Here is a 27,361-nt window from a genome sequence, read left to right on the forward strand (position 1 = left end):
AATGCTAACTCTGTATTGTTGACTTGACTCATTGCTTGGTAACCTGTTGAAGACCCATAGCCATCCAAGTCATTCCCATGGCTCTTGACATCATTCATAATAAACCCTCTGTTTAAATAAGGTTTCCAGAGTTTTAAGTGGTTTAAATGTCGCCTACAAAACACGATCCGTGGGTGTCTTTCTGATAGTACCCATGGCAACTGAGAAGAAACTTTAACGTCGATGAAGGTAGTAGTGGTGACGGCAGAAGGCTTCTCTTGGAGAGTTCTCTTTATTCTGCATCTGTCCCATTAGTCTACCGTACACGCAGGGACAGGTTGTCCCCGCCAGAACCGTCTTCGAGCTTGGCTAAGTTATCGCTAGCGGTTCTGTTGGGAGCCTGTCCAGAACCCAGCTTGTGACCGAGCGGTGACAAACTACCTCAGATGCCTTTCAGTGTTTTTCCCTTTAGGGAGGAGGGTGGGGGGGGTGTTTTGTATTCACGACTGATGACAACACGACATTCTCAAGCCCCGGTGAGCTGCAAGGGCTCCGAATGGATGCATTGACCGCAGGGGATAAAGCACACACAAAGCCTAGAGGAGACACAGGAGGAAGCAGGGAGAAAACCTGAAAGGTTGGTTGTGTAAACCATGCCATGGTTCAACAGCTCACTGCCAGCGCCATGGAATGGCTGGCTAAGGCCTCAATAAGGTTTCCCTTCAAGCCTCATTTACACGCCGACGGAACAATCCAGTGCGGTTTCGTACAGAAGGTCTCCAAATATACCTGCACTGCATAGGGTCACACTGGTGTACACCAGAGAACAACAATACAAGCTTTTAAGACAATGGTATAACCTACCTGTAGAGCATAATGATAATGTGGAGCTTCAAAAAACTTGAGGGTTTTAACCAATAAGGTGGGCAAGCATCCAAGTGGAAAATAACATGATTGTTAATTTAAGAGTCAATTGAATTAAAAAAAGGCTGTCCCATGATAATAAAAAAACAAAACGTAAATGAGTTACAATAGGCTATTAGGATCAGAATCTATTTGTTAATAATTAGACAAATGTAGGCTATCCTAAATAGGCCTAGTTTTTAAAATCCTGTTAATCCATAAACCGCAATTTGGATCGTAATTAGATTAAAACCTTAATGTTTCCAACATGACAGGTTTATGCCACAATCATTGTTATATTAACGTTCTGAATATTCGTAGTATGCAATTGTTTCATCAATCTGAATACAACTAGGCTACATTAAAATTTACTATTACTACTAACGCTCTTAAGAAGCTCTTAGCGTTAAGAGCTTCTTAACGAATCTGGGAAACCCGGCCAAGGTTAGTTACACTTACAGTACAGTAGCCCACACAGCAATAACTGGGCGGAGCTCTGAGTTCAAGACATTACACTGACAACTGCTTTATGTTGTTCCGACAGAGAACTCTACGGCCAGTAGCAGACGCTGCACAGTCCAAGGTTTAAGTCCGTTAAGAACCTGTAGTCCAATTACACTGAAGAGAGATGAAAATCCTTTCCTGCGATCCCACAGTCGACATTGGAGATTAGACCTGCTCAAGGAAATAGCGTGAAGACGACAGACGACAACCCCGCCATCTACATGAGCGGACAAATTTGAACAGCAGACAGAAATTGTCAAAATGATCTATGCGTGCGATTGGGCAATAATTATCTCCGTTTTTAGATATCGAGGCCTATTCAACACATTACCTTCCCGGTAAACTAGAGTGTACATCATTTAATCAGCTCGCGCTGGAGTTCCTTCTTGGACTATTTCTGGAATTTGATCGTTATCATGGAAACGTACACTGACGTCTTACTAGTCACCGCAAATGTTGGATCCTTATTTGACAATGTAAGTGATACATTCTGCTCCTGTATTTCGTTTCGCATTTCCCCTAAAGCCATCCTGCGAGTTACATACCGTTCAGACGCATCCAAAATCACATGGTTGCCTAATTCATGCCATTTAGAAACGGCTTTTATCGCTGCATGTTTCACTCCCACGAGCTGACAAAGGCCGGAGACCTTCACAAATATGTAGTATTTTACTTTGCAATAACAAAAGTTGGGAAGATAGAGGCTCGTGTGTACAAGGCAATTTCATTTCAACAGCCTGCATGCGACCCTGTAACTTTGTTGTCACCTCATTCTCAGAGCTGCACTGAAATGCGCGCGTGATACGTTTTTGATTTAATCAATAAATACAAATCGTTATGTGGGCCTACACAGTGCTTGCCCGTGTCTACACTTGTACTCCCACGCTTTCTTCAGGTAGGTTAGTTGTTGAACGTCATTCTCACATCAGTTCCGCCAAAGAAGAACCTACCTATGCGCCACGGCTGGCAGTGAGATACAGGAAATTGACAGACAGCGCATTGTTTAAATCTATCCCCGCGAAAGAGCTGCGCAAGTTGGCCTTTGCCAAGTTGGTAGACCATACTACAGCAGAAATACCCACAACCCGATTATTATGCATCCGACTTTTTTTCATGACAGTTCATTTTCCAGATACAAACAATGTTTAAAAGTTTAAACAATGGAGAGTGAAAGCATCGGGTAACAATCTTGTAAAACGTTTCCAGTAGGCTGTTTTGCTTCAAAATAAGACCCCAATGCCTTACAGCAGGGCTCTTCAATCCGGCCCCCGAGCAGCTTTGGACTGGCCCCCGGAGTGTGGTCCGGTAACCTCATTCAGTTCGTGACTATGAAAAAATAAAAATTCACTCGTGACCAGGGCCGGACTTACCATTGGGCTTGACTGGGCTCCAGCCCATGGGCCCCGTCCTGTAGGGGGCCCCGCCCGTTTACGTGCAGCGGAGGACTGAGCTATTAGCCAGAAAGCTAAGTTATGCTAGCAAGATTCATAGACAAGAACATTGTGTACGGTTGACAAACCGTAAATATAATTTGGAAATATGTTTGACAAGAAGACTAGCTAGCTAACAAGCCATGTCATTGTCCCCAAATCAATATCAAGGTTTTCACGAACAAGGTATCGGCCATATACTAGTACTAGGCTACAGTACGGCCGCAGCATGTGTAGCGGGTTTAATAGCAAATGGATGTGAGATGATCGCATCAAAGTTGACATATTCTCCAAACAGTAATTATAATTTGACAGTATGTTTAACAAGACTAGCCAGCAATCTAGCCATGTCATTGTCCCCAAATCAAATCAAGATTTGTATGTGTTGGCATGGCATTCTCAGATTCAAGGCAGCCGCCTGCAGCCGGCTGCGGTGCTGCATGAAGTCAGTCCATGTTGAACGCGCCTAATAACTTAAAAAAAAATGAATTGAAGAGCCCTGCCTTACAGGCTTGTAGCACGACCAAGCTTCTTCTCGTATAGTGACGGGGAAGGACGGAGCTAGACTCATGGAAATTTGGCTCAGGACCACATTTCCGTTTGCCATATCTGGCACCGATGAAAACATGTCAGATCCCATTGTGGGAGACAATGTAAACAGATGAATATCGTCCCCAGGCGGTTTTATACTCATGGCCCCCCAGACGTAGCCTAGATAAACAAATGTTAGCAAATGTTTTTACAGGCACCATTTTCTTCTAAGTTAAAAACATCTTTAAAGCCTTTGAAATTATGTAAGAATGCTAATTAGTATCGTAAATTACCATTATTAATCATTATCAGGCTACAACTCCTATTGCTCAAAGTCAACCCTTTCCCTATCACAAAACTGTATTGCTAAGAAACCTTAATATCAAACGCCTTGGGTTTAGAACACTAGTTTTATTTATGTCTTTACTTAGCACCCCCTTCCCAGAACCATCCTTGCACCTAGTCATAATTTTTTCCTCTGCTTTTTAGAGTGCCTTGTGGTCCTTTTCCGTTTATTTTCCCTACTGTAACATTATAAAAACTGCGGTTGGTAAATTCTGTCGAGAGATAGGCCTACCACACCCATTTGATAAAGTAGCTAATGTGTTAGCTTTTCATTTAGGCAACTTTGATACAGGCTATTAGCCGTGTGTCACGTTTGGCCCTGACACCAGGATTGTGCGTGAGACACCCCTCCCTTCAGGTCAGTGACCGAGAGAGCTGCTGTCACTTGGCCATGCAAATACACTATGCAAAGCCGGCGCCCAGGTACGCCAGTCACACTGCTGTCTGTAGGCCCGGCAGAAGCCACACTGTTCTAGGCCGTTGGCCGTTTCACAGGAAATCCCAGGAGACCAGAAATTCAACTTTTCCACTTGCTGTCTGATTATAATCAGTTGGGTGTGCTGCCAACATGGACCATTTACAATTTGTAAATACTTGGACGACCTTACTTTGTGTAGCCCATGGCTGTAAACCGGTTGATCAGCTGCATGATTGACAACTGTGACACAAATCAAGCAGATCTTCAAAAACGTTCAAATACTTTATTTTCTCAGACCTCTGTTAGTGACCCAGCTTAGCTGTATGCATTTTGTTTTTCATAAACATATGAAAAACTTCTGAAGTATACACACTTTGGTACTGAATTCCATAGTCTTGTTTATAGACCACTTGTAAAGTTAATGTTTAACATAAATCTTCCTTTTATAACCAATCTGGGTAGGATTGGCCAGAATGGTTTACCAGACAGGGGTGTTGTGTTTATTCGCTTGCTGAGCTCATACAAGTTTGATGGCCTTCACTATCGGGTCATCATCTATTATGAAACATGTCCAGCGATCTGTAGAGAATGATGTCTGGAACATTAGCAAGAGGACTCTTAAAATATTTATATTAAGGAGTCCTGCAACGTTAGTTTACAATTGTCTGTATTTATTTGTTTAAACTGTTGGTTTGTGGCACATGGTTTAACGATGAGTTGATGTGTCTAAGCCAGGGGTTCTCAAACTTTTGGGGGCCAGGGACCTTTAGGATGTAACATTATATTCTGAAAATACTGGTGTTAAGCATTCCTTGCCACCAGAGAACCCCCTCCCCACATGACCTATAGATGACACTAGGCTTACCCTTACAGGGGTGAACATTTTCCAAGGACCCCCCCAAAATCGTAACACCCATTCAGCATATGTGCTCTTAAATGGACACAATATGCTTGTTTTATTGGTGCAAATGGTCCCCATCTGTAGATTATAATATATTTTTCCATTTTTAATGATACAGTACAATTTTACAATGTTATAATTTACGGCAAATTATTTCGCAGACCCCTTGGCAATGGTTTGCGGACCCCTCGGGGATCCCACTTTGAGAACCATTGGTCTAAGCAATGTCTGATCTTAGGTGTTCTCTCTCTCTATTCACAGGTCAGCGAGATCCAGAGTGAGTGGTTACGAGAGTTCTTCACGGTGAGTTTGGGACCTCTTGTCTTCGCGCTATTAGAGCAGACAGGTCCTCCGAGACGATGTCTCTGTAACCGTGCAGGCGGCATCATTCCTCGTGAGTTAAGTATGATATGATCATTTTATTTTTTTCTTCACCCTGTCTCCATGGGAACAGACCGTTCACAACCTCAAGCCGCGGTTTGTGGCGTTGCACTTCCAGGAAGTGGGGGGAAAAGACTACATGGTCAACATGGGCCACGCTGAACACTTCTTCTGGTACGGAAACCAAAATATGACTAAACTTCCATCCAACAAGACAGCCTGACGTCAATGACGAGATGTTGTAATTCTGTACAGTTTGGTGTTCTCTATTATTACTATGACTATTTTACTTACTGTCAATAACCAATTTGAAAATCTTTTCCTCATTTCATTTTCTGGCTTTAGGAGCATTGAGACCAGTGAGGAGATGAGGGATTTTGACAGAGTCTGCATTTATGTTGACAACCACTTCAAGGCAGTGGATAGTTTCACTGTGAGTATTGTAGTGAGACTAACAAGGTCTAGTTTTACTTCATATGGTGGCTGGTGTATGTTACAGCATTGCAAGTAACACATGGGGCTAACATTACTGCTGTGATCCTAACATGTCTGTGTCGGAGTGTACTCAAATAAGTTGCTTGAAAACAACTCACGTGACTTGTATTGTGGAGTGTAGTTTGTCTTTACAGCCACAAGATGGAGCTGTGCCCCTAATAAGCATGGCTGGGCTTCCTCATAGATCCATGCTACCCAATATATTTTTTAACAGAGAAACAGAGGGCTTTGTTGGCAAATATTGTATAATAGAGCACACATGTCCAGTTACGGCCAAAAAATCTTGAATATTGATTTTGGGTCATCTCTGCTTCAAGGACAAATAAAGAGAGTGCATTTCCTGTTACTAGCTTGTTCAAACTGAAATATGAATTGCGAAGCCTAGAATCATTGCAATGCTTTCCTTAAGTATGTTGTAAAATGGTTGGATCATTCAAACCCATGTGATGTGATAGTCGTTGTGCTCGCACAGTGGTACTGTTTACAGTTTAGAAACATTTAGAAGTCACTTATTTGGTCTTTCACAATGTATGCTTCATGTTTTGGCTACCCACAATGTTTGGGGCTATCTCATTGTTATGATCAGTGACCTATGCACTTTTGTAAAGCTCTCTCTTGGAAGTTGCTTTGGATAAAAGCGTCTGCTAAATGTATAAATGTAAGTCAAAGAAAGGGACCTTTCTCAATGGAGTAACAGCTCCTTTTGTCTGTCATGAACAAGTCCATCATAGACCCATAGCTTGTCGACTGTTGATGTAGTGTAATGTAAGTTTAACCTTACCCTGGCCAGAAGACTGTGGTCATCTCAGTTAAAACCTTTAAAAAACACCTTTGGCTAGTGACAGCCTTCATATAACTGACATCTATCCCAAAGATGTAGTATGAGCCGTGTTGTTGGAGAGCGACCCAGCGAGAGCACAGTCAGAGGCGAGGTGTTTAAAGGCAGGTTTATACACTGCCTGTGAGCTGGGCCCAGGTTTCACATCCTCATCCATCCTCTGGGCTCGCTCCTCTCCTGCTGAACAGCGCTCCAGTGCACTGGAGAATTAGAGAGCAGTGAGGAGCCCGTCAGGCCTCATAGACACTGTCTCAATCTCCAGCCCTGTCAACCCACCTCCCATCAGACCTCACGTCCTCTCTTGGCTTTTGTTTTACCCCCCCCCCCCCACGACTGGAGAGAGAGAGGGGGGGGCCCTTTCACTCTCCAGTCGTCCCCTAAGACAAGGGCAAGGCTTGTGTGTTACGAAAAATTAGGACTTGGAAAAATGCTGCGTTAGAAAAAGTCCACGTCCAAGTTTCCTTCAGAGGTGCGGTAGACTCAGGTCAGTTTTAGGAGAGTGCCCCCCCTCCCCCACTCAACACAGAGAGTGGCACAGTGTTACTGGTGCTATTAACCCCTACCCCACCCAGGTGAGACCCTGCCCAGAAGCCCTGACTGTGGGGGTCAGTGGGTCGGCCCAGTCTGAGGTGTGTGAGATGGTTGGAGAAAGTCAATGGCCAGGTGTTGGGGGAAGACAGGCCAAAGTCAATCAATTTAACTCTAGATTAAAACTATTGATCCCGCCCCCATTTGTAAACAATAAATAAAGGGGGGAGAGGACGAGCCGACAGCTGGGGCTATGTTTCCCCTGAGCTGGGGGTGTCTGAGCCCCCCCCCCTCCCCCCCTTCCGTGGACTGTAGCGCCCCCCCCTGCCCCCCCTCCTCCCTTTCATGCCTTATTCTCATTTCGCCCGTGCCACCTGGATTGATTTTCCATTTGTTTCCTCTTGGCTGTGGATCATCAGCTCTCTGGCCAGGAGTGGGTGTGAAGGTGGGGGTGGGTTCGAGGAGGCAGGGGGGCTCAGTGTGTGGAGAAGTGCTGTGAGGAAAGGGGTGGGGGGGCTGGTGATGGGCAAGCTCGCATGCATTCCCCTGTACAAATGGTTTTTTGATAAAAAAATCACTTGTAAGTCAATATTTTTTTATTAAACACTGCACAAATGTGATTGATGAAGATAGGTGCTTGGCAGAGTATGCCGAGGAGAACATTTCTCTGTTTGTGTGTGTGCACGTGTGCAGGTGTGTGCGTTTGTGTGTGTGTGTGTATTACAAAACAACTTTAGGTTACACCCCCACCCCCACCCCCCCCCCCCTGCAAGTGTCAGGCTTGCCCACCCTCTTTTTAACATCAACTTTGTCCAGATCACCTATTCCAGTTGCAGCAGTATAACTCCATTACCTCAATAACAGGTCCCAGATAACCTTTCCATATTAATCTGCCATAACAACCCCCACCCTAACCCATCCACAGTTTAGACAAGTTGGTCCCTAATCGCTGGTCACTGGGGCTGGTCACAGGGACAGCTCGGGCCTATTAAAGAACGGTGGCGTTTGGCGGGTGAGACGAATGTTCTCTTCAGGGAGAGATCTCTCATGCCTGGGTCTGAGGGAGGTGTGGGGCTGGTGGCCGTCACGCCCCGGGGCCCCCCGGCCCCCCGGGAGGGGGGGCTGATCCGTCTTCGTCCTGGAGTTACAGACGGGGGGGGGGGAGCAGACAGCGGGGGCCCCTGCCTAATACCTTTTAAATTGTTTTAATTTTCTGTCTTTATTGATCTCTTGGGGGCATGATTAATCAGATCACTGGAGCAGGCAGTTAGTACATTAAAAATTGTCAGACCCACGTCAGGCATGATTGGGTGCTGATGTGTGTGTGTGCCTCTGTTGGATTTTTTTTACATCACACAAGCATGTGTGAACTGCGAATATGCCTGGCATTGCATTCACAGGTACTTTTCAAAGTCACTCAATGAACAACTAAATCTAAGTTTAGTCTCATGGTTTTTGTGTCATTTTTTTTTTTCTCTCTCTGCCCAGGCTCTGGGAAGCATGTACTTCATCCATAAGTCGTTGAAAAACATCTACCAGTATGATTTTAACGGTAAGAAAGCATGACATCCCATATTTGTATGACCTCACTGTTGACCATGAATGACAAAAGGTTTTATGTCACTTTGTTATCGGCCCTGTGACAAATGGTGCCCATGTATGCCCTGCACATGGTCGTTTGTACATTGTATGCAAACATGACCAAACCCTAGCTACGATAATGCTCCTTTATGTTTATTCTATTGTGTCGTTATTATCTTGCTTGTATGATTGGAAGGGAAGTTAAAGTCAAGATTACAATCAAACAATGTTTCATATCTTGGCACGACTTGTCAAATATTCTCCTGAATGCTGTTGTATGATGGCCACTTCTTTTGGTACAGGCATTTGCAAAGAATCTGAATGTAAAGCAAATGTGTGATTTTTTTCCCTGTTGCATAGTCCAGTCACGTTAGCCGTGACAAAGCTCTTCAGAAAGAGCTTATGGAAGAACCATAAACATTCTTTCCTGCCACATTCTGTGTCAGCCCATCTGATTGGTCCACACCAAACAGGGCCTAATGGCCAGATTATGGATCCTCTGATCACGTATGCTACCCTGATGAGGTTTACACCACTTTATTGATTGTTGTTTGCATGTTTTGTCACTCTGTTACCCTACAACTCCCCCCCCCTTTTAACCCACACACACCCCACCCCTTCTCTAGCTAAGGACTTTAAAGCAGTATCGGGACAGAACAAGTATGTGGGTTCCCTGGACGGAGTAACCACGGTTGAGAAAGAAAAATTTCCAAAGAATTTCTGGCCGGATGTGAGTATCTCTGTGAGTGTGTGTGGGGGAGGGAGGGAGGGAGGGGGGGAGGGAGGGAGGGGGGGGGGGTTGGCACAGATGAGTCTACTGGGACTGAGTTGGGCGGGGGGGGCAGTCAGACCCCCTATCTGACCAAGAGACGAGATCATTTACACAGAGGACAAGAGATGAATCAATGAGCATTGAGCGCCCACACTGCGTCATAGCCACACCGCTGTGTTGTTTAAGGCGGACATGCTCCGCTCGTAACCACGGTGACCCTGGTGTCTTCTGTTGTCTAAGGTGGACATGCTCTGCTCGTAACCGTGGTGACCCTGGTGTTGTGTGTTGTCTCTTGCAGTTCAAGTGGTCCAGGAAGGGCTACCTGAGGACTCGTTGGATCATACACAACCAGTAGGTTAACGGTCACACTCAGCCAGCTACTCAGTAGATAGGAAGATTGGTTGCTCAAGTCTGCAATCAGCAAACACACTCTGTTTTTTGGGCGCACAATGGTAACTGTTTGCTCTCCTGTGTCACTACCACTGTGTGTGAGACAAAAGGAGGGAGTTTGCGGGTGAGTGTGTCAACACTGTTCGTCAGTTGCATGCACATTAATTGTTTTCCTTGGCAGGTTGAGAAAGCGGTGAATGGAGGGAGAGCAGGAGACAAATGTGTTTGTTTGTGGATTAGCGTTACCACAAGTCGCCGATAAGGCTTTCTGGTAGACAGACGCACACTCACTTTATACGTGTACTTCCATGCACTGTCCCGGACAAAAGGGTTTAGTGTCACTTCAGGGGCTCATGTTTTCCTCCACGTGCCATGTATTCATGAAATAATTCTGTGTATGTGTGCATGTTTCTGTGTGTGTGTCTGGGCGTGTGTCTGTGTGTGTGTGTGTGTGTGTGTGTGTGTGTGTGTGCGTGTGCCTATGGTCTGCAGAGGTCTAGACCTTGTCAACGTCCATCTTTTCCATGACGCCTCCAACCTCATTGCCTGCAACTCCAGCCCTTCCATCTACTCAGCCAACCGCAAGAAGGCCCTCAGATATGTCATCAACAGGTGACAGGTCCACCCTCTCCCCCTTCACTCGAGCTCTGTGGAGATACGATGCGAAATACTATTGTTGATTTTTTTTTTACCAAGGAACAGGTGTTCTAGCCTCGTGACTCTCTTGAGTCACCTCTCTATCATTTCCTCCCAGGATATCAGACAGCAGCTACACCCCCCTCCCCTTCTTCCTCTTTGGAGACTTTAACTTCCGTCTGGACACGCTCAGTCTGGTCCAAGTATGGTCAAGTGTTGACAGTGGGGTCACATGATCAGGAAGTTTATTACAAATGGTCAGCTGACAGTTCCGTCTTTGTTGACCTGTGTGTGTGTGTGTGTGTGTGTGTGAACAGAACCTGTCCACCTCAGCAGATGTCCAGACAGTGAAGGACGGCAGCGATGAGGTGGAGAAGATCATCTTTGAGGAGAAGGACAATGACCACCAGGTGACTCCTGTCCTCCAGTCTGTCCTCTCCTGTCCTCCGGTCTGTCCTCTCCTTTCCTCCGGTCTGCCCTCTCCTGTCCTCCGGTCTGTCCTCTCCTGTCCTCCGGTCTGTCCACTCCTGTCCTCCGGTCTGTCCTCTCCTTTCCTCCAGTCTGTCCTCTCCTGTCCTCCGGTCTGTCCTCTCCTGTCCTCCGCTCTCTCCCAGACCCCCGTCCCTCAGACTGACTGATGCCCGCTGTCCTCTCTCCTCCAGGTCCTGCTGCACATTGAGACCAAGCTGTTTGCCTACCTGCACCAGGCTGTCTTCAGAGAGGACAATGGCAAAGCAGTGAGACCTTCTTCCACCAGTCACTCTGTCTTGACCTCATGCTTCTAATGGCCTGCTTATGCCTGATGAAAATTAACTCTGATTAAGTATTAATGTTAATAGCTAATACGTTTCTATTAGTATAAACTCTCCGTGGGGAATATTCACTTGTGGGTGGCAGCGCCAGCTGCAGTGTCGTGTGATCGGTAACTCATTTCTTTCTACTAACTCAGCTTTTGGAGTATGACAAAGAAGTGTCCGCCTTCCATGATGTCATCACAGAGGAGGAGATTCTGTTCCCGCCCAGGTGAGCATCCCAGGGCGGTCGCCTAGTAACAGCCCTCCTCCGAATCTCATCGGATCTCGTACGAAAAACAGCGACCTGAAAATCAGCTTATGGTGCTGTACTAGCTGTGTGCTGCCGCCACCGATATACCTGCCTACTGAAATATCTTACCACAATGCCACATCTGTCTCCCAGCTACCCTTACAGCGAAGACTACACTAAACCCACGCAGTACATGAACACGCGTTGTCCTTCCTGGTGCGACCGCATCCTCATGTCCCACACGGCCCAGGATGTCATCCACAGGGTCAGTCCATCTTCCAGCACCAGCACTACACAGTCACACCAGGGCCTTGGAAGTACAGCATCGATTTAGAATCGTACCATCCTCTAGATTTGGAACGTAGAATTCTGAAAGAACAGAACATGGGATTTAGAACGTAGAATCCTGAACAGTTGAACATTTAGATTTGAAAGCATAGGATTTCCGATCTCATATGTCTGGTGTGTTTTCTTCCAGAGAGATGATAGAGAGAGGAGTGTGGTTTACAACACACTGGGCCCCAACGTCTGCATGGGAGACCACAAGGTAACGTCTTCATGTAGCCCTCCGTTTGTCTTCAGCGCCACCCGGGGTGAACCTCTGCTCTAACAGTTGCCGGTTTCCTCTGTCTCTCTCCAAAGCCCGTGTTCCTGTTCTTCACACTGAAGACAAATTACCATTGACCAGGACCGTCCTCCACACGCTGTGAGACTCCCTGTGTGTGTTCTGCTGGTGTGTGCTGGTCCTCAGAGGGCGGGGGGGCGTCACGGTGACAGAGCGACCCCTGTAATCTTGCTCAGCTCACGGCTGTATTCCCCAGAGGGCTTCAGTGCGGCCTGGCCTGGACGAGCGGGGATATGAACTAAGATGAAGTGTTGGCGGGACAAACTGGCTCCTTTGTGCATAATGCGGCTGAACCAACCGCACTGCTCCTGATGTATGCGTATCGGATCCTCTCCACTGTCGCCCACGGCTACACCCGTGTTAACAGCCGTGTTCATTCGATACCAGACAGACGGTCAACTAGAGAGACATCCATTGCCAACTAGATGGGTCTATTGGCATTTTTACGGCCGCTGGTTTTGTTTCGCTGCCATTGCTATGGCTGTTTCATAGGATGTGCCACTGGTTGATATGCATGGAGCTAGAATGATGAGAGCCATGCTTTGGAAGTCCTGTCAAAGAGTCAGACAGCTGAATGAGGCCGAACACCATAGAAGAACCTTCTTCTTTGCTAATGTTTTCATGTATAACCCTTCTGATCAAGTTCTGCTTGGGTATAAGAACTTGAGGGCCAGCCTTACTGTCCTCACTAACAACCCACGTTCCCGATATTTTTTTTAACCATTTATAACTTATTGTATTGTTACTTATCATGGGAAGGTTGGGATATGGTCTTAGTGGTGCCGTCTCATGACTGACAGTTCTCTCTCATCCTCCAGATGTAATCCAGTCTGCTCCAGTCGGCCCTGCACCCATTCCAGCACTACTCTCAAAACCAGAACCAGGACCAGGGGAAGCCCAGCCACCCCACACACACCTGAGAGCAGCTGCTCACGGGGAAAACATCCTCTCCCTGACCCGCACGCACTGTGCGTCCAGGACCCCGTCCCCCCCGCATCTCCACCACCCTCCACCCTCCGCCCCTCTATCATATCCCAGTACCCCCCTTCCCCTCCACTCCTCTGTCACTCCACATTATTGATTCCCAAGACTCGGGTGACCTCACACAGATTTGATCGTCAGCATTATGGATTTTTTTTTGATGGACAATCTCGCACGGCCCTCCTCCTCCATGTATCTCCAGAACTCTGAGCCCAGGGTCTCTGAGGACGCTCCTGGGAGTGGCGGTGTCTGCTCCGGGCCTGTTTGAAGCAGAGGGAAGTGGGACAGGTTGTTTTGTGAAACAAGCCCAACAGTCCTTCTGAAGGTTGAGGCCCCTCGGCTGTTTCTGGAAACATGATACAGTGGCACCTCTGTCTCCTGTGGATTCATGGATATGTGAGGACATGCGTGGGCTTACACACACACGCGCGCGCACGCACACGCACGCACGCGCACACACGCACACACGCACGCACACACACACACACGCACACACACACAGTTAACCATCGAGACACAAGGCAAAGTAAACACCATAACTTCAGATGGATAAACGGTTCTCAAGCATCGAGGGGTTTGTTCAACCAAGTATTGATGGTCAGTCTGCTGACATTCAAGCACACTTTCACCCCCATTTTCAGAAACATTTATTTCTTCTATTTATTTTTCTTTGATGGCTTACTATCAGAATATCCATGCTAATAAAGCCATTTTGAAAAACAGTCAACTAATCCTGCTGTTTCAGTGCACTGCTGGCTAACCTTGTCCAGAGAATACAAAGGTCCTATGAGATTATGAACGTTATCTTAGACACAATCACCGTTTATGACATTGTATGGCTTGCATTGACTGTTGTTTCAATGATTATTTCCACAAACAAAGAGTGGCCGAGCAGCTCCACGCGGCTTCTGTTCTGTTTTAGTGGTCTACAGATTTCCTTGCTTACAGAAAACAGTTGGGAAGTTGAGAACTTCACGCCCCCTGTGCTTTGCCCTCATAGCAGCATCCGCTAGTTTGTTCCACAGCTAGAGATCGCTCCGCTTTATTTCATTGCCAAATCACTGATGACATTGACCCTATCACTCTCTAATAAAGCAAGCTACAGTGCCAGCATCTGGCTGAAGGGAACCACTTACACTACACTCACAAACACACACACACACACACTCATACCCAACCCTGCACGCAAATACACACACCTAACAAAACAAGATATAAATCTTGAAGCACTGAGTTATTTCTGTTTTAATTACGTTTTATTGATTATATCTTTTATATGTTTTCTAGTCATATATGGACTTGTAGCACGCACTGTGTTTTGTATGGATTGTCTGTTTGTTCTTGCAAATATATTCTCATAATATGAACTAATTTGAAGTCTCAAAATACGTATGGTGTTCTAAATATTCAATGGTCGTCTATATAACTAAATTAATTCATTAGTGTTAATGTTTTTTAATTTAAATTTCATTGTACACAATCCCTATACCAACTGAAATAAATTTGAAAAATGAACATACATAAACATAAATAACAAATCTGATTTGCAGGCAGTACATCAATGTGAAGTAATTGTTGTCGGAAATAGGACTCACTGTGAGTGTAGGTTATTGACGATATCAGAGCCCACTCAAATTTCCTTACATTTTGTTTACAGTCGATTTGTACGTGTCATGGGTACACTTGTCAATAATAGACTTGTGGTAGTTGATTCATGGTGTGGTCAAGCACCTCTAATGGCCTCCAGGGAGTCTTCTGGCTGTGGGGGTTCAGCATAGGGCCAGGGGCATCATTAGATGGAGTGGACTAACCTCATTTTTCATTTCAGATCAAACACAAACACTACATTATTGTAATCCTTCCAGTTTGGTTAATAAATGCTAGTCACTGCGCTAATAGTAGTGATGTGTGTCTCAGTTATTCTACCAGATTCCTTAGATCCTTGCATGTGTCAGAGAAAGTGTTTTTCTTTCAAAGTAAAACAAACAATTTCCGGTTGATTTTGATGCATTTACATTTTTAGGTGACTGGAAGTGGAAGAAGTTGTTGTACAACTCGCTTTTCTGCTTTGGAATAATTCCCTGATTTCCGGGCAACACTTACTTTCTGCACAGTGACATTCCAAACATCATAACTAGGTTGTTAGGAATCTGAACTAACTCGCTGCTGCACGTGCCCTGTGGTCTTGTCTGTTATTGTCCTTGAGACTCACAACTCCCCTGAGAGGCTTTGTTGAAATGAGATGACGCTGGATTTTTTTAGAACCATGCAAAATTGCCATTTAGCCTATAAGCAGTAGGCTGCGTCAAAAAACACTTTCTTCTTATTATAATATATTTCGGTTCTATAGTTCTGAGATTCAACCCTGGGTCTGAGCCATGGCTCCTTGGTTGCCGGGTGAGAATGTAAGACTACCTATTAATGGGACTTTGGCTTAAATGGATGCGATATTAAGCCTGCTCTCTCAAGGTGGAATAGGCTGGCTGTTTAGAACGGTGAGAACTGGGCATGTTGTTCCGATCAATTTACAGGTCGAGAGAGAAAAAGCCGACTGGAATGGTGAGTTGTTCTGCATCAGATCCTCAACATTACTGCTTTTTCCACGACAGATGTGGCTTCAATAAGATCGACTCAGATCTGTCTTCAGTGAAAGGTCTACTGAGCAGCGCCAGCAGAGCAGCAGCAGTTAGCAGCAGCTTGCTGAGAAGTGTAGGCTAAGGTATGTCTTATGAAAACGAAAGCCCTTGAACGGCATCAAGGCCAATCGTCCTCTTTCGTTCTTCAAAGACTTTCCGAAGTTGCAGGCCCATGCCGAAACATCCCCGAGCTACTAGTGTTTGCACAACCGGCAACTTTTTACACTCTTGGCTGCATATTTAGCAGTGGTTTCAAATAAACGTCAAACGTAAAACCCCCCCTCAATAGCCATCTGTCCTACAGTCACAGCTCACTGGGCTGTTGTTTGTGACACGTCTGATGTCTGATCACTCAGACCGCCATTTACATTTAGTCATTTAGCAGACGCTCTTATCCAGAGCGACTTACAGTAAGTACAGGGGCATTCCCCCGAGGCAAGTAGGGTGAAGTGCCTTGCCCAAGGACCCAACATCATTTTTGCACGGCTGGGATCGAACCGGCAACCTTCTGATTAATAACCCGATTCCCTAACCGCTCAGTTGATTTAGTGTTGGAGTCGAAGCCACTGAAATCCTCTCTCTCCCAATCAGAAACAGCTCACCGGCACCAGTAACGGACATAAATCACTACGGATCTAACCTTTAACCTTCTCACATCTCATTAATTGTGTAGGCCTTATCTACGAATGGACTTATCTCCGAATGTAGATGTGTGTGTGGGTTGTCATCTCCCCACCACGTTCACATTTATAACTAAAAACAAGTTATGACACCGTCACACATGTATTCAATAAATAATCCACAATTTATTGTACAATATCAACATCATAACTCATTTACAATGTCTGTAGATTCCTTGAGTTAATAGCTCTGAGGTTTATACAGTATGCTGAAAGCTTGCTGACCTGTGGTCTAGTCTGCATGAAGGCCAAAATGAAATCTCAGCTACACAGTTTGAAATGCACATGCCCCTAAACCTGAATTAACAGCGCAGCATAACATCAAATACTGTAGCAAAATGCAAGTAAAAGAAAAAACAAAACAAAAAACGATGTTTACTGTAACTTTAAGCCACTAAATTCATTCAAATATGAGTGTTTTGAAAGATTAGCAACAGTTGAATGATAGGAAACAGTTGAGGAGCAGGATGAAGTATTTAAATGTACCTCTACTTGTACTTACAAATGGCAAATAAAATTGAAACTAACGTCTGTTGTTGAGAAACAAACAGATACAATTGCCATATGATTCAACACTTTACCTGGTTAATTTACTACGGCTTCCAGATATTAAATTTAGTACAAAAAGTAAACATTGGTTTTATCAATGACCGTAGATTGCATTTGTTTATTATTAGTAACGCACATCAAAGGGTTGTTCTTGGCAACATGCTCAAATGTGTGTGTATTTCAATAAATTCTTCATCCTAATTAAATCGTTGCAACAGCATGCATATCTGCTTTAAAATTATACGTGTGTGTGTGACAGAGAGAGAGAGAAATCTGCATGTGTGCGGGTGTGTGTGAAAGTGAGCGAGTGTGTGAGTGTGTCAGACGTGCGGTCCGAGGCGGAGGACAGAGAATGCCCGGCGGTGCTTTCTCAGCAGCAGTCGGATCTTCTCGTCGTCAGAGTCGGGGTCCAGAGGCTTGTTATACTCCTCGTCCTCCACCTCGTTCTCCGACACCTCTCCGCCCTGCTCGCCGTGGGCCACCTGGGTGGAGCTGGGCTCCGAAGCACTCTTCTTCCTCCACTTGGTGCGGCGGTTCTGGAACCACACCTGAAGGAAGGATTCCTTTCATTAGTAGGTTGTACGTTATTTAATAAGTGCAACATCAAACAATTTCATGGGTGCAGTCCCATTGCTAGTGGAACAACAGGATCTCAAATAGAAAGGGTGAAGGAGGAAATGAGCCGGACATCACAAGCAGAATTGTGCTGCTAAATGCTGTTTTCGGTGCCCTTAGGCCAAGCAAAAAAGTAGTCTAAGTGAAGAGCTAAATACTTCAGTATTTGTTTGTGTGAATGTACAGGTCAGGTGGCGTCAGGTGGCTGAGCGGTTAGAGAATCGGGCTCGTAATCAGAAGGCTAAATGACGTTGTGTCCTTGGGCAAGGCACTTCACCCTACTTGCCTCGGGGGGAATGTCCCTGTACTTACTGTAAGTCGCTCTGGATAAGAGCGTCTGCTAAATGACTAAATGTCATGTAAATGTATTAAATGAACGTATTAGATGCGTGAGAGGGTGTTCTACCTTGACTTGGGACTCTGTCATGCCCAGGGAGTAGGCTAGCCTGGCTCGCTCAGGGCCCGCCAGGTACTTGGTCTGCTCAAAGGTTTTCTCCAGAGCAAAGATCTGGTGTCCGCTGAACGTCGGCCGGGTGTGTTTCTTTCTGCCAGACATGTCGCCAAGGTGACCACTGTCTGCAAATAAAAGACATCACGCTAAATGTTCCTTTCAAATGATAGCCTGCATGAATGTGTCTTGTCTCAGAGCTCATGCAGTTTATTTTTAGAAGGAGTTCTGTATAATCTGTTTTTGGAACTGTATGACAAACTGGAACACGGTACTAGGTTAGGCTAAATGTTATGACAAACCTTTTCAAAAGCTCCACAAAGTAGTAGCTTTAATATGTGTTTCTCTGTAAAAATGCAGATTATTCCTAAATGCAGAGCTCTTTTTAAGTATTGACAAATCGGAATGTAAGTAATTTATTACTGACCTTCACCTTTCAATAAACATTTCCTCAATTGTTTAGTTGCTGTAGATTTTTAAATGCTGTTCCTATTACACAAATGTTGTCTCTTATTAATCAAATGTATACAACTTTCATTTGACTCAAAAACTTTATTTCTATGTCATAAGTTCAGGTTATTTACAAAATGTTTATTTACAAAATGTACAGGTGTGAGAAATGATTACTTCTCAATGGACTCTGACTGAATGAATCAGCAAAATATTTCCTGAATGCAATTAGTGTACTCCACTAAAACCTATCACTGTTAAATTCTAAGATAAGTTATAGTCAAGAAAAACTCAATGTTGAATGAAACACGTGACAAATGAACTTGCAAATCCGAGAGTGAGTGAAGTGAAACTTCACCCGGATGCAACAGCCCTGACGGTGCAGAGTGACAGACTCACTGTTAGCGCACTGCTGCCTTCCCGCTCTCCACTCGTAGGCCCCTTCCCCCCAGCAGCTGCCCGGGCGCCCCTTCATGGGGCACTCGGCGCCAGGCTTGGAGAAACCCCCCGCGGCAGGGTTGCAGTCCCGGTTGTAGTAGACTCCCGGGGTGGCAGCCACCGGGTGGCTGAAGCCCCCCATGGCGGAGTACCCGGACAGCAGGGAGGTGCCCGATGCCCCCATGCCAACCATGGAGCGGCTGAGGATATCGCTGATGCCGTGAGGCGTGCCTGCCGCAAACTGGCTGTTCAGACCCTGGTTGAGCTTGTAGAAGGAGTTGGGCACGGAGTACTGGCACATGGGCGCCTTTAAGTCCGAGGGGAACTGGTTCAGGCTGTTGTTGAACAAGAAGGAGCCCTGGATGTTGGGATCCATGGGAAGTGTGTCCGCCTCCAGGTCGAACAGACTCACCCAGTCAGGTCTGGTCATGAAAAGGCCAATCGACGCTCACAGGGGTGGTCCTTCAACCTCGCCAACACGCCGAAAATCAAAAGTAGTTGAAAGAGGTTTGTCCGTCTTCACATTGAAAGGATGACCCGCGTACGTGGACTCCTGTGGTCCCTACCTGTAACTCCGGTTCCTCCAGCTCTTGGTCTCAGGAGATATGGACGTCCCGACGGTTGGTAGGTGCCAGTACACAAGCTCTCCTCAGTCTCCTCCTTCACCTGCTGTGAGACATTGTCCAGCGTGCTAACAGTTCCAGAATCAGGCTCAGACGTGGTGCCACCGAGTGAGACACCTCCCAGCCGTTCCTTAAGACAAGATTCCTCCACCCCGCTCTCTGTTTGGGGCCGTGAATGAGCAGTATCATGAGGTGGAGTGCAACCTTGATAAAGATAGGCCGCATTTGAATGCTGCCTGCGATTGGCCGGGGGCCTCACAATGCCTGAGCGTTTCTATTGGCTCCGCTTGAGAAAGCCAAGCCTTCAATTGGATGGCAGGAGATTAATTGGGATTTGAACAGGTGTAGTGGGAACGAGCTGCCGTTTGATGGCCTGTCATGGCAGCCTCTGTAGGAGAGGCAGCTTCTGTAGAAGAGGCAGCTTCTGAAGGAGAGGCAGCTTCTGTAGGAGAGGCAGCTTCTGTAGAAGAGGCAGCTTCTGTAGGAGAGGCAGCTTCTGTAGGAGAGGCAGCTTCTGTAGAAGAGGCAGCTTCTGTAGGAGAGGCAGCTTCTGAAGGAGAGGCAGCTTCTGTAGAAGAGGCAGCTTCTGTAGGAGAGGCAGCTTCTGTAGAAGAGGCAGCCTCTGTAGGAGAGGCAGCTTCTGTAGGAGAGGCAGCCTCTGTAGGAGAGGCAGCCTCTGTAGGAGAGGCAGCCTCTGTAGGAGAGGCAGCTTCTGTAGGAGAGGCAGCCTCTGTAGGAGAGGCAGCCTCTGTAGAAGAGGCAGCCTCTGTAGGAGAGGCAGCCTCTGTAGGAGAGGCAGCCTCTGTAGAAGAGGCAGCCTCTGTAGGAGAGGCAGCCTCTGTAGGAGAGGCAGCCTCTGTAGAAGAGGCAGCCTCTGTAGGAGAGGCAGCTTCTGTATGCGAGGCAGCTCAGAGAGGAGAGCCACTCTTCACACATTACAGCTCCACTCTCAGTCTTTCTGCTGTTCACCAAGAGGAAATCAATGGGATCTTGAAATTAGATCTTCCCAACAAAAAAAAAGACAAGTAATTTGCATTAGTATGTTGTAAATGTACGTGTTCCAGGGTTTGCCGGCCCTCCGCTGCGCGTCGGGCCTAACAACACCCTTGAACACGTACTTTATTGGCGATAAAGTACTGCCTCTCGTACCTTATTGCTTAATTGTAGCACCATGTAGTAATTGCTTTAAGGTTGAATCATGCACTTTGGGTTCAATCACAATATAATATTGCAGTGTCAAAATTATATTTTAAAGTAAAGTGTATGTAAATTATGTTATCTATCGTGTCATTCATTTACACACCTACACCTACTTAAAATACAGTATTTCATGATTAATCATCATCTGTAAATATGTACATGATATATGTATGTAAAGATATCTGTCGACAAACATGGAAATGTGATGCATGCAGAAAACTAAATGGATAATGCTGTAAACATGTATCCTCCATTTCTGGGAAACTACATTTGGATGGATGTCGTTTCTAGTCAAGCATGTTTTATGGCATTGCTTCACATTATTACACTCCCATTGTACACATACCTGTACACACACCGTCATTATATCATATAAAAAAATAAACAGAAAGTGATACACACCGGCAAGATACATGGGGGTTGATGGTTGATATCCAAAAATCTATAAGACAAAGGTTTTTAAGACAAATGTATACAGTCATCCACAGGCCAGGAAGCTTACAATTCATCTGAAGTCTTTGGAGAGAAGAACTGCATTTGTCGATTTTGGTTGATATAGAATTTTCTACAACTGTTTATATTCCTAGAATATTTTGATATAAGGATGTTGTAAGAGTGTTTTTTTTTCTCCAGATATGGTGACAACTTTTGTATTGACTCATACGATCAGCTTGTCATATTACAAGCTGTCAACTGTCATTTATTTATGCAACTGACAACCTGATTCACATGCATTACATTGCCGGGCAGTGAAATAGGATATAAAACAGGACATAGCTTGTAAAGGGATGCAACATCCTCTTTTGGAGATAAACCAATCATGAGGTAATTGTGAAGTCCCCTTGAGTGAGATGAGTTAGCTGTTGGAGATTCACTAGGCTTCGTTTACTTAAGCAGCCTTTGACCTCAGAACTGACCAGAGACTGATAGATCTGAAAGGTTGTATTGGTCAGAGATGGGAATGATCAGAGAAGACCGAAACAAGAAGTGTGTCATGTAAAAAAAAAAGAAACAAAGAAACAAAAATCTCAGGACTGGAAATCAGACTGTCTGCAGTTCTAAACAAGATACATGTGACCCAACAGGTTCTTGATTTATCTGACATCAGATCCATGGCTGTACGGTCTTAGAGATTAAGAGCTACTGACAAATATTTTGTTGTTGTTGAAATAATAGATTGTGGATGGTTTTGCCCACAAATGCAATGCAAAACGTGCTAGACTTTTCATTGCTCAGGTAATCTACAATCAGAATGTATTTTTGTTGCCATGTAAATTCACACTAACACAGAATTTACTGTGGCAGGAAGGTGCATACAATAAACATAAACAGATCTTTAAAAAAAGTATAATACTAAAGAACTAAACAATATGTAAGATATAAAATCAATATAAATATAAAATGTTACAAAAAATATATAAAATAGGGCAGCATAGTGCAATATGACATGTGCAAATAGGGTGGTGGATGGACTTAATAATAATAAATAGATACAAGTTTTCGGTTTTTAAGTTTTGTCAGTGTGAGTCCTTGGCCTTGTTGAAAAGGCCAGTCACATGACACATGATTTTTCAGAACTGATGATTGATATTGAAACCGAAATCTGTTTCTTTTATAATGGCCGTTATCAAGTCAACATCCATCGGTCTTCATTCATTTCTTTATTCATCAGTGAAAGTACACTTCAACAAATAAACCATAAACCTAGATCATAAATGAGATCTTTATGCTCTTCTTGCAGAGTCGCTACACGCCTGCAACCTGCGCTGCCTGGGACCTCTGACCTTCCACACGACTGCGGTGGGGAACAAGGTGAGTCTGAGCCAGGGGGCCAGGCTCGCCGAGAGGACAAGTAGCTCCTTCCAGCACGGCCTGGTGTTCAGCAACCGTCCGGTGAGGGTGAGGGAGAGGGTGTGTTTGTGGGTGAAGGGCTGTGTGCCCAAATGGCACGGAGGCCTCCGCGTGGGCTTTCTGCTGTTCACCAAGAGGAAATCAATGGGATCTTGAAATTAGATCTTCCCAACAAAAAAAAAGACAAGTAATTTGCATTAGTATGTTGTAAATGTACGTGTTCCAGGGTTTGCCGGCCCTCCGCTGCGCGTCGGGCCTAACAACACCCTTGAACACGTACTTTATTGGCGATAAAGTACTGCCTCTCGTACCTTATTGCTTAATTGTAGCACCATGTAGTAATTGCTTTAAGGTTGAATCATGCACTTTGGGTTCAATCACAATATAATATTGCAGTGTCAAAATTATATTTTAAAGTAAAGTTTATGTAAATTATGTTATCTATCGTGTCATTCATTTACACACCTACACCTACTTAAAATACAGTATTTCATGATTAATCATCATCTGTAAATATGTACATGATATATGTATGTAAAGATATCTGTCGACAAACATGGAAATGTGATGCATGCAGAAAACTAAATGGATAATGCTGTAAACATGTATCCTCCATTTCTGGGAAACTACATTTGGATGGATGTCGTTTCTAGTCAAGCATGTTTTATGGCATTGCTTCACATTATTACACTCCCATTGTACACATACCTGTACACACACCGTCATTATATCATATAAAAAAATAAACAGAAAGTGATACACACCGGCAAGATACATGGGGGTTGATGGTTGATATCCAAAAATCTATAAGACAAAGGTTTTTAAGACAAATGTATACAGTCATCCACAGGCCAGGATGGGTGCACTTTTTCACCATTTCAGATATCTATTCCAAACCAAAAGCAACTAAATGACTCATTCTGAGGCATTTGGCAGCTGGCCCATTTAAAGCGGTCTTAGTTTAGGTTTGAGTTTGGGTACTTTTCCAGAGTGTAGTTCCTCCCCTTGGCCCTCCCCCTTTCTCTTTCCTCGTGATCGGTAGAGTGTAAATATCTGACATGTGCTTGTCTCTATAAAGCCTGTCTACACTCCCCCTTCCACAAAGCAACATAACCTACTTCAACCAAATGATACAAACATTTCTCTACTGGAGCCACCATGAGCATCTGTTCAGACAAAAAGATGAGCCACAGAAATGAGCCTGGTAAGAAGCTTACAATTCATCTGAAGTCTTTGGAGACAAGAACTGCATTTGTCGATTTTGGTTGATATAGAATTTTCTACAACTGTTTATATTCCTAGAATATTTTGATATAAGGATGTTGTAAGAGTGTTTTTTTTTCCAGATATGGTGACAACTTTTGTATTGACTCATACGATCAGCTTGTCATATTACAAGCTGTCAACTGTCATTTATTTATGCAACTGACAACCTGATTCACATGCATTACATTGCCGGGCAGTGAAATAGGATATAAAACAGGACATAGCTTGTAAAGGGATGCAACATCCTCTTTTGGAGATAAACCAATCATGAGGTAATTGTGAAGTCCCCTTGAGTGAGATGAGTTAGCTGTTGGAGATTCACTAGGCTTCGTTTACTTAAAGCAGCCTTTGACCTCAGAACTGACCAGAGACTGATAGATCTGAAAGGTTGTATTGGTCAGAGATGGGAATGATCAGAGAAGACCGAAACAAGAAGTGTGTCATGTAAAAAAAAAAGAAACAAAGAAACAAAAATCTCAGGACTGGAAATCAGACTGTCTGCAGTTCTAAACAAGATACATGTGACCCAACAGGTTCTTGATTTATCTGACATCAGATCCATGGCTGTACGGTCTTAGAGATTAAGAGCTACTGACAAATATTTTGTTGTTGTTGAAATAATAGATTGTGGATGGTTTTGCCCACAAATGCAATGCAAAACGTGCTAGACTTTTCATTGCTCAGGTAATCTACAATCAGAATGTATTTTTGTTGCCATGTAAATTCACACTAACACAGAATTTACTGTGGCAGGAAGGTGCATACAATAAACATAAACAGATCTTTAAAAAAAGTCTAATACTAAAGAACTAAACAATATGTAAGATATAAAATCAATATAAATATAAAATGTTACAAAAAATATATAAAATAGGGCAGCATAGTGCAATATGACATGTGCAAATAGGGTGGTGGATGGACTTAATAATAATAAATAGATACAAGTTTTCGGTTTTTAAGTTTTGTCAGTGTGAGTCCTTGGCCTTGTTGAAAAGGCCAGTCACATGACACATGATTTCTCAGAACTGATGATTGATATTGAAACCGAAATCTGTTTCTTTTATAATGGCCGTTATCAAGTCAACATCCATCGGTCTTCATTCATTTCTTTATTCATCAGTGAAAGTACACTTCAACAAATAAACCATAAACCTAGATCATAAATGAGATCTTTATGCTCTTCTTGCAGAGTCGCTACACGCCTGCAACCTGCGCTGCCTGGGACCTCTGACCTTCCACACGACTGCGGTGGGGAACAAGGTGAGTCTGAGCCAGGGGGCCAGGCTCGCCGAGAGGACAAGTAGCTCCTTCCAGCACGGCCTGGTGTTCAGCAACCGTCCGGTGAGGGTGAGGGAGAGAGTGTGTTTGTGGGTGACGGGCTGTGTGCCCAAATGGCACGGAGGCCTCCGCGTGGGCTTCACCACGGTGCCCCCCGCCGGGAGGACCCTGCCCCCCCTGGCCATCCCGAACCTGACGGACACGCCCGGGCACTGGGCAGCCGTTGTCCCCGAGGCCTACTGTCGGGAGGGGTCCCGGATGGAGGTCTGGGTGACCCACGGAGGGAATGTTTACATCCAGAACAAAAATGGCAGAGCGATGAAGCTGCTGGAGGGGCTGGACCTTAGCAGGCATCTCTGGGCCATGATCGACATCTACGGGCAGACCTGCTCTGTGCTGCTGCAGGGTATGCTCACATTGCCAACCAGTCTGTCAAGTTTAACATTTAGTCATTTAGCAGACCCTCTTATCCAGAGCGACTTACAGTAGGTAGAGGGACATTCTCCTCGAGGCAAGTAGGGTGAAGTGCCTTGCCCAAGGACACAACGTATTTTTTCACAGCCGGGAATAGAACCGGAAACCTTCTGATTAAGAACCCGATTCCCTAACCGCTCAGCCATCTGACCAGACTAGACCAGATCACCTTAACAGACAACAGCGTGCTCAACTGTCACTGGCTAACCATATGTCTTATTCTCACTTGCAGGGTCAAAGAAGACAGACCTTTTAGGGACTCGGAGGTCCTGCCCTGCTCCCCAGTCAGTTTACTATGACTTCAACCAGGTTTCCAGTCCCATCTCTGTCAGTCGCAGCGACAAACACGGATGCAGCACCAAGAACCACCACAACTCCTGCCCAGCCAACAGGCAGACATTAGGTAACACCCATCATCACAGTGTTTTAATCATTTATACAATCATGTATGACACCGTATCAATAAGTTTTAAAACACTGTATTATGAGTCATGCTCATGTTCTACCTAATACCAGGAGCTTTCTAAGAACTTTGTCGTAGCATCTTGACCCGGCAAACTAGTTTCAAGCTAGTGCTCTTGGTTTATTTAGTTAAACATTGACAGAAAATTCTAAGCTGTTTGCTCAAGGTCATGCGCCAACGGTGGTAGTTGCATTTTTATGTTATGTACTGTATGCTAACCTCACAGACTCCACCCTACACTATCACCCCTCCCTCCCTCCCCTCTCTCTCGCTCTCTCTCTCTCGCTCTCTCTCTCTCTCGCTCTCTCTCTCTCTGTCCCTCCCTCCCCTCTCTCTCTCTCTCTCTCTCTCTCTCTCTCTCTCTCTCTCTCTCTCTCTCTCTCTCTCTCTCTCTCTCTCTCACTCCCTTAGTCTCTCTCTCTCACCCTCCCTCCATCTCTCTCTCTCCCTCCCCCTCTCTCTTTCTCTCTCACCCTCTCTCTCTCTCTCTCTCTCTCTCCCCACCTCTCTCCCTCTCCACATCTTTTTGATCTCTCCCTCTGAGGGCCCCCAGGTCATGTCATGTTCTGTGTTCTGGTTGCAGGCTTGAACAGCGTGGAGAACTGTGCGGTGTGTTTGAGTAAAGAGTCAGAAGTCACTCTTCTGTGTGGTCACCGGTGCCTGTGCTTCCAATGTGCAGCGAGGGTCCTCCAGGAGTTTGGCACCTGCCCTCTGTGTCGACAGAAAATCTAACCACCGCTAGGAAAGAACTCTTTAGCTGTAGGCCGGCATACACACACACACACGCACACACTACTGAATGTTCTCACATGGGAGTCATGATGGACCATTGTGAATGTATTTATGTATAATGTTTTGCACAAATCTATGTCTGACTAAATGTACAGAGTACAATACTGGTACGGTTTGCACGCGACTTGTTGAGACATAATCAGGTTGTATCAGGCTGAAAGATGATCTACTGACTGGGGTTAAATATCCATTAACCCAAATTCCACTGTGAATTTTCTATTTTCTACTTTTGTACCTTTTAAATATGCCATAGGCGATATTTGTATACAGTGGTATTTTATAGTAATAAAATTACTTACCAACAACTTGCCATTAA

At 45.0% G+C, this 27,361-nt stretch overlaps 3 protein-coding genes across 4 annotated transcripts; 2 read left to right on the forward strand and 1 right to left on the reverse strand.

The window, feature by feature from the left end:
- The first annotated feature begins 1,400 nt into the window (after positions 1–1,400).
- On the forward strand, positions 1,401–15,180 carry inpp5l (inositol polyphosphate-5-phosphatase L). Of its 2 annotated transcripts, none has more exons than XM_062451986.1 (16): positions 1,401–1,862; positions 5,273–5,314; positions 5,466–5,566; positions 5,738–5,825; positions 8,742–8,805; positions 9,461–9,564; positions 9,905–9,957; positions 10,489–10,608; positions 10,751–10,835; positions 10,950–11,042; positions 11,295–11,369; positions 11,582–11,655; positions 11,830–11,941; positions 12,155–12,223; positions 12,319–12,409; positions 13,120–15,180. In XM_062451986.1, exons 1-15 carry the CDS (start codon positions 1,803–1,805, stop codon positions 12,358–12,360), a joined length of 1,182 nt encoding a protein of 393 aa, XP_062307970.1. In that variant the 5' UTR covers positions 1,401–1,802; the 3' UTR covers positions 12,361–12,409; positions 13,120–15,180. The 2 variants fall into 2 exon arrangements, with proteins under 2 accessions (XP_062307970.1, XP_062307969.1); XM_062451985.1 differs by having other exon boundaries at positions 12,319–12,382.
- Positions 15,181–16,704: 1,524 nt separating this feature from the next.
- nkx6.3 (NK6 homeobox 3) lies at positions 16,705–19,592 on the reverse strand. Its single transcript, XM_062451998.1, has 3 exons — positions 19,060–19,592; positions 18,169–18,338; positions 16,705–17,695 (listed from the first exon to the last, which is right to left on the reverse strand). Exons 1-3 carry the CDS (start codon positions 19,526–19,528, stop codon positions 17,468–17,470), a joined length of 867 nt encoding a protein of 288 aa, XP_062307982.1. The 5' UTR covers positions 19,529–19,592; the 3' UTR covers positions 16,705–17,467.
- Positions 19,593–23,854: 4,262 nt separating this feature from the next.
- Positions 23,855–27,355, forward strand: LOC134012244 (E3 ubiquitin-protein ligase NEURL3). Its single transcript, XM_062451994.1, has 4 exons — positions 23,855–23,976; positions 25,228–25,722; positions 26,023–26,193; positions 26,837–27,355. The coding sequence occupies exons 1-4, from the start codon at positions 23,931–23,933 to the stop codon at positions 26,983–26,985; spliced, it is 861 nt and encodes a 286-aa protein (XP_062307978.1). The 5' UTR covers positions 23,855–23,930; the 3' UTR covers positions 26,986–27,355.
- The last annotated feature ends 6 nt before the right edge of the window (positions 27,356–27,361 follow it).

This window comes from Osmerus eperlanus, chromosome 25 (genome assembly GCF_963692335.1).
Source record: "Osmerus eperlanus chromosome 25, fOsmEpe2.1, whole genome shotgun sequence".
Lineage (NCBI taxonomy): Eukaryota > Metazoa > Chordata > Actinopteri > Osmeriformes > Osmeridae > Osmerus > Osmerus eperlanus.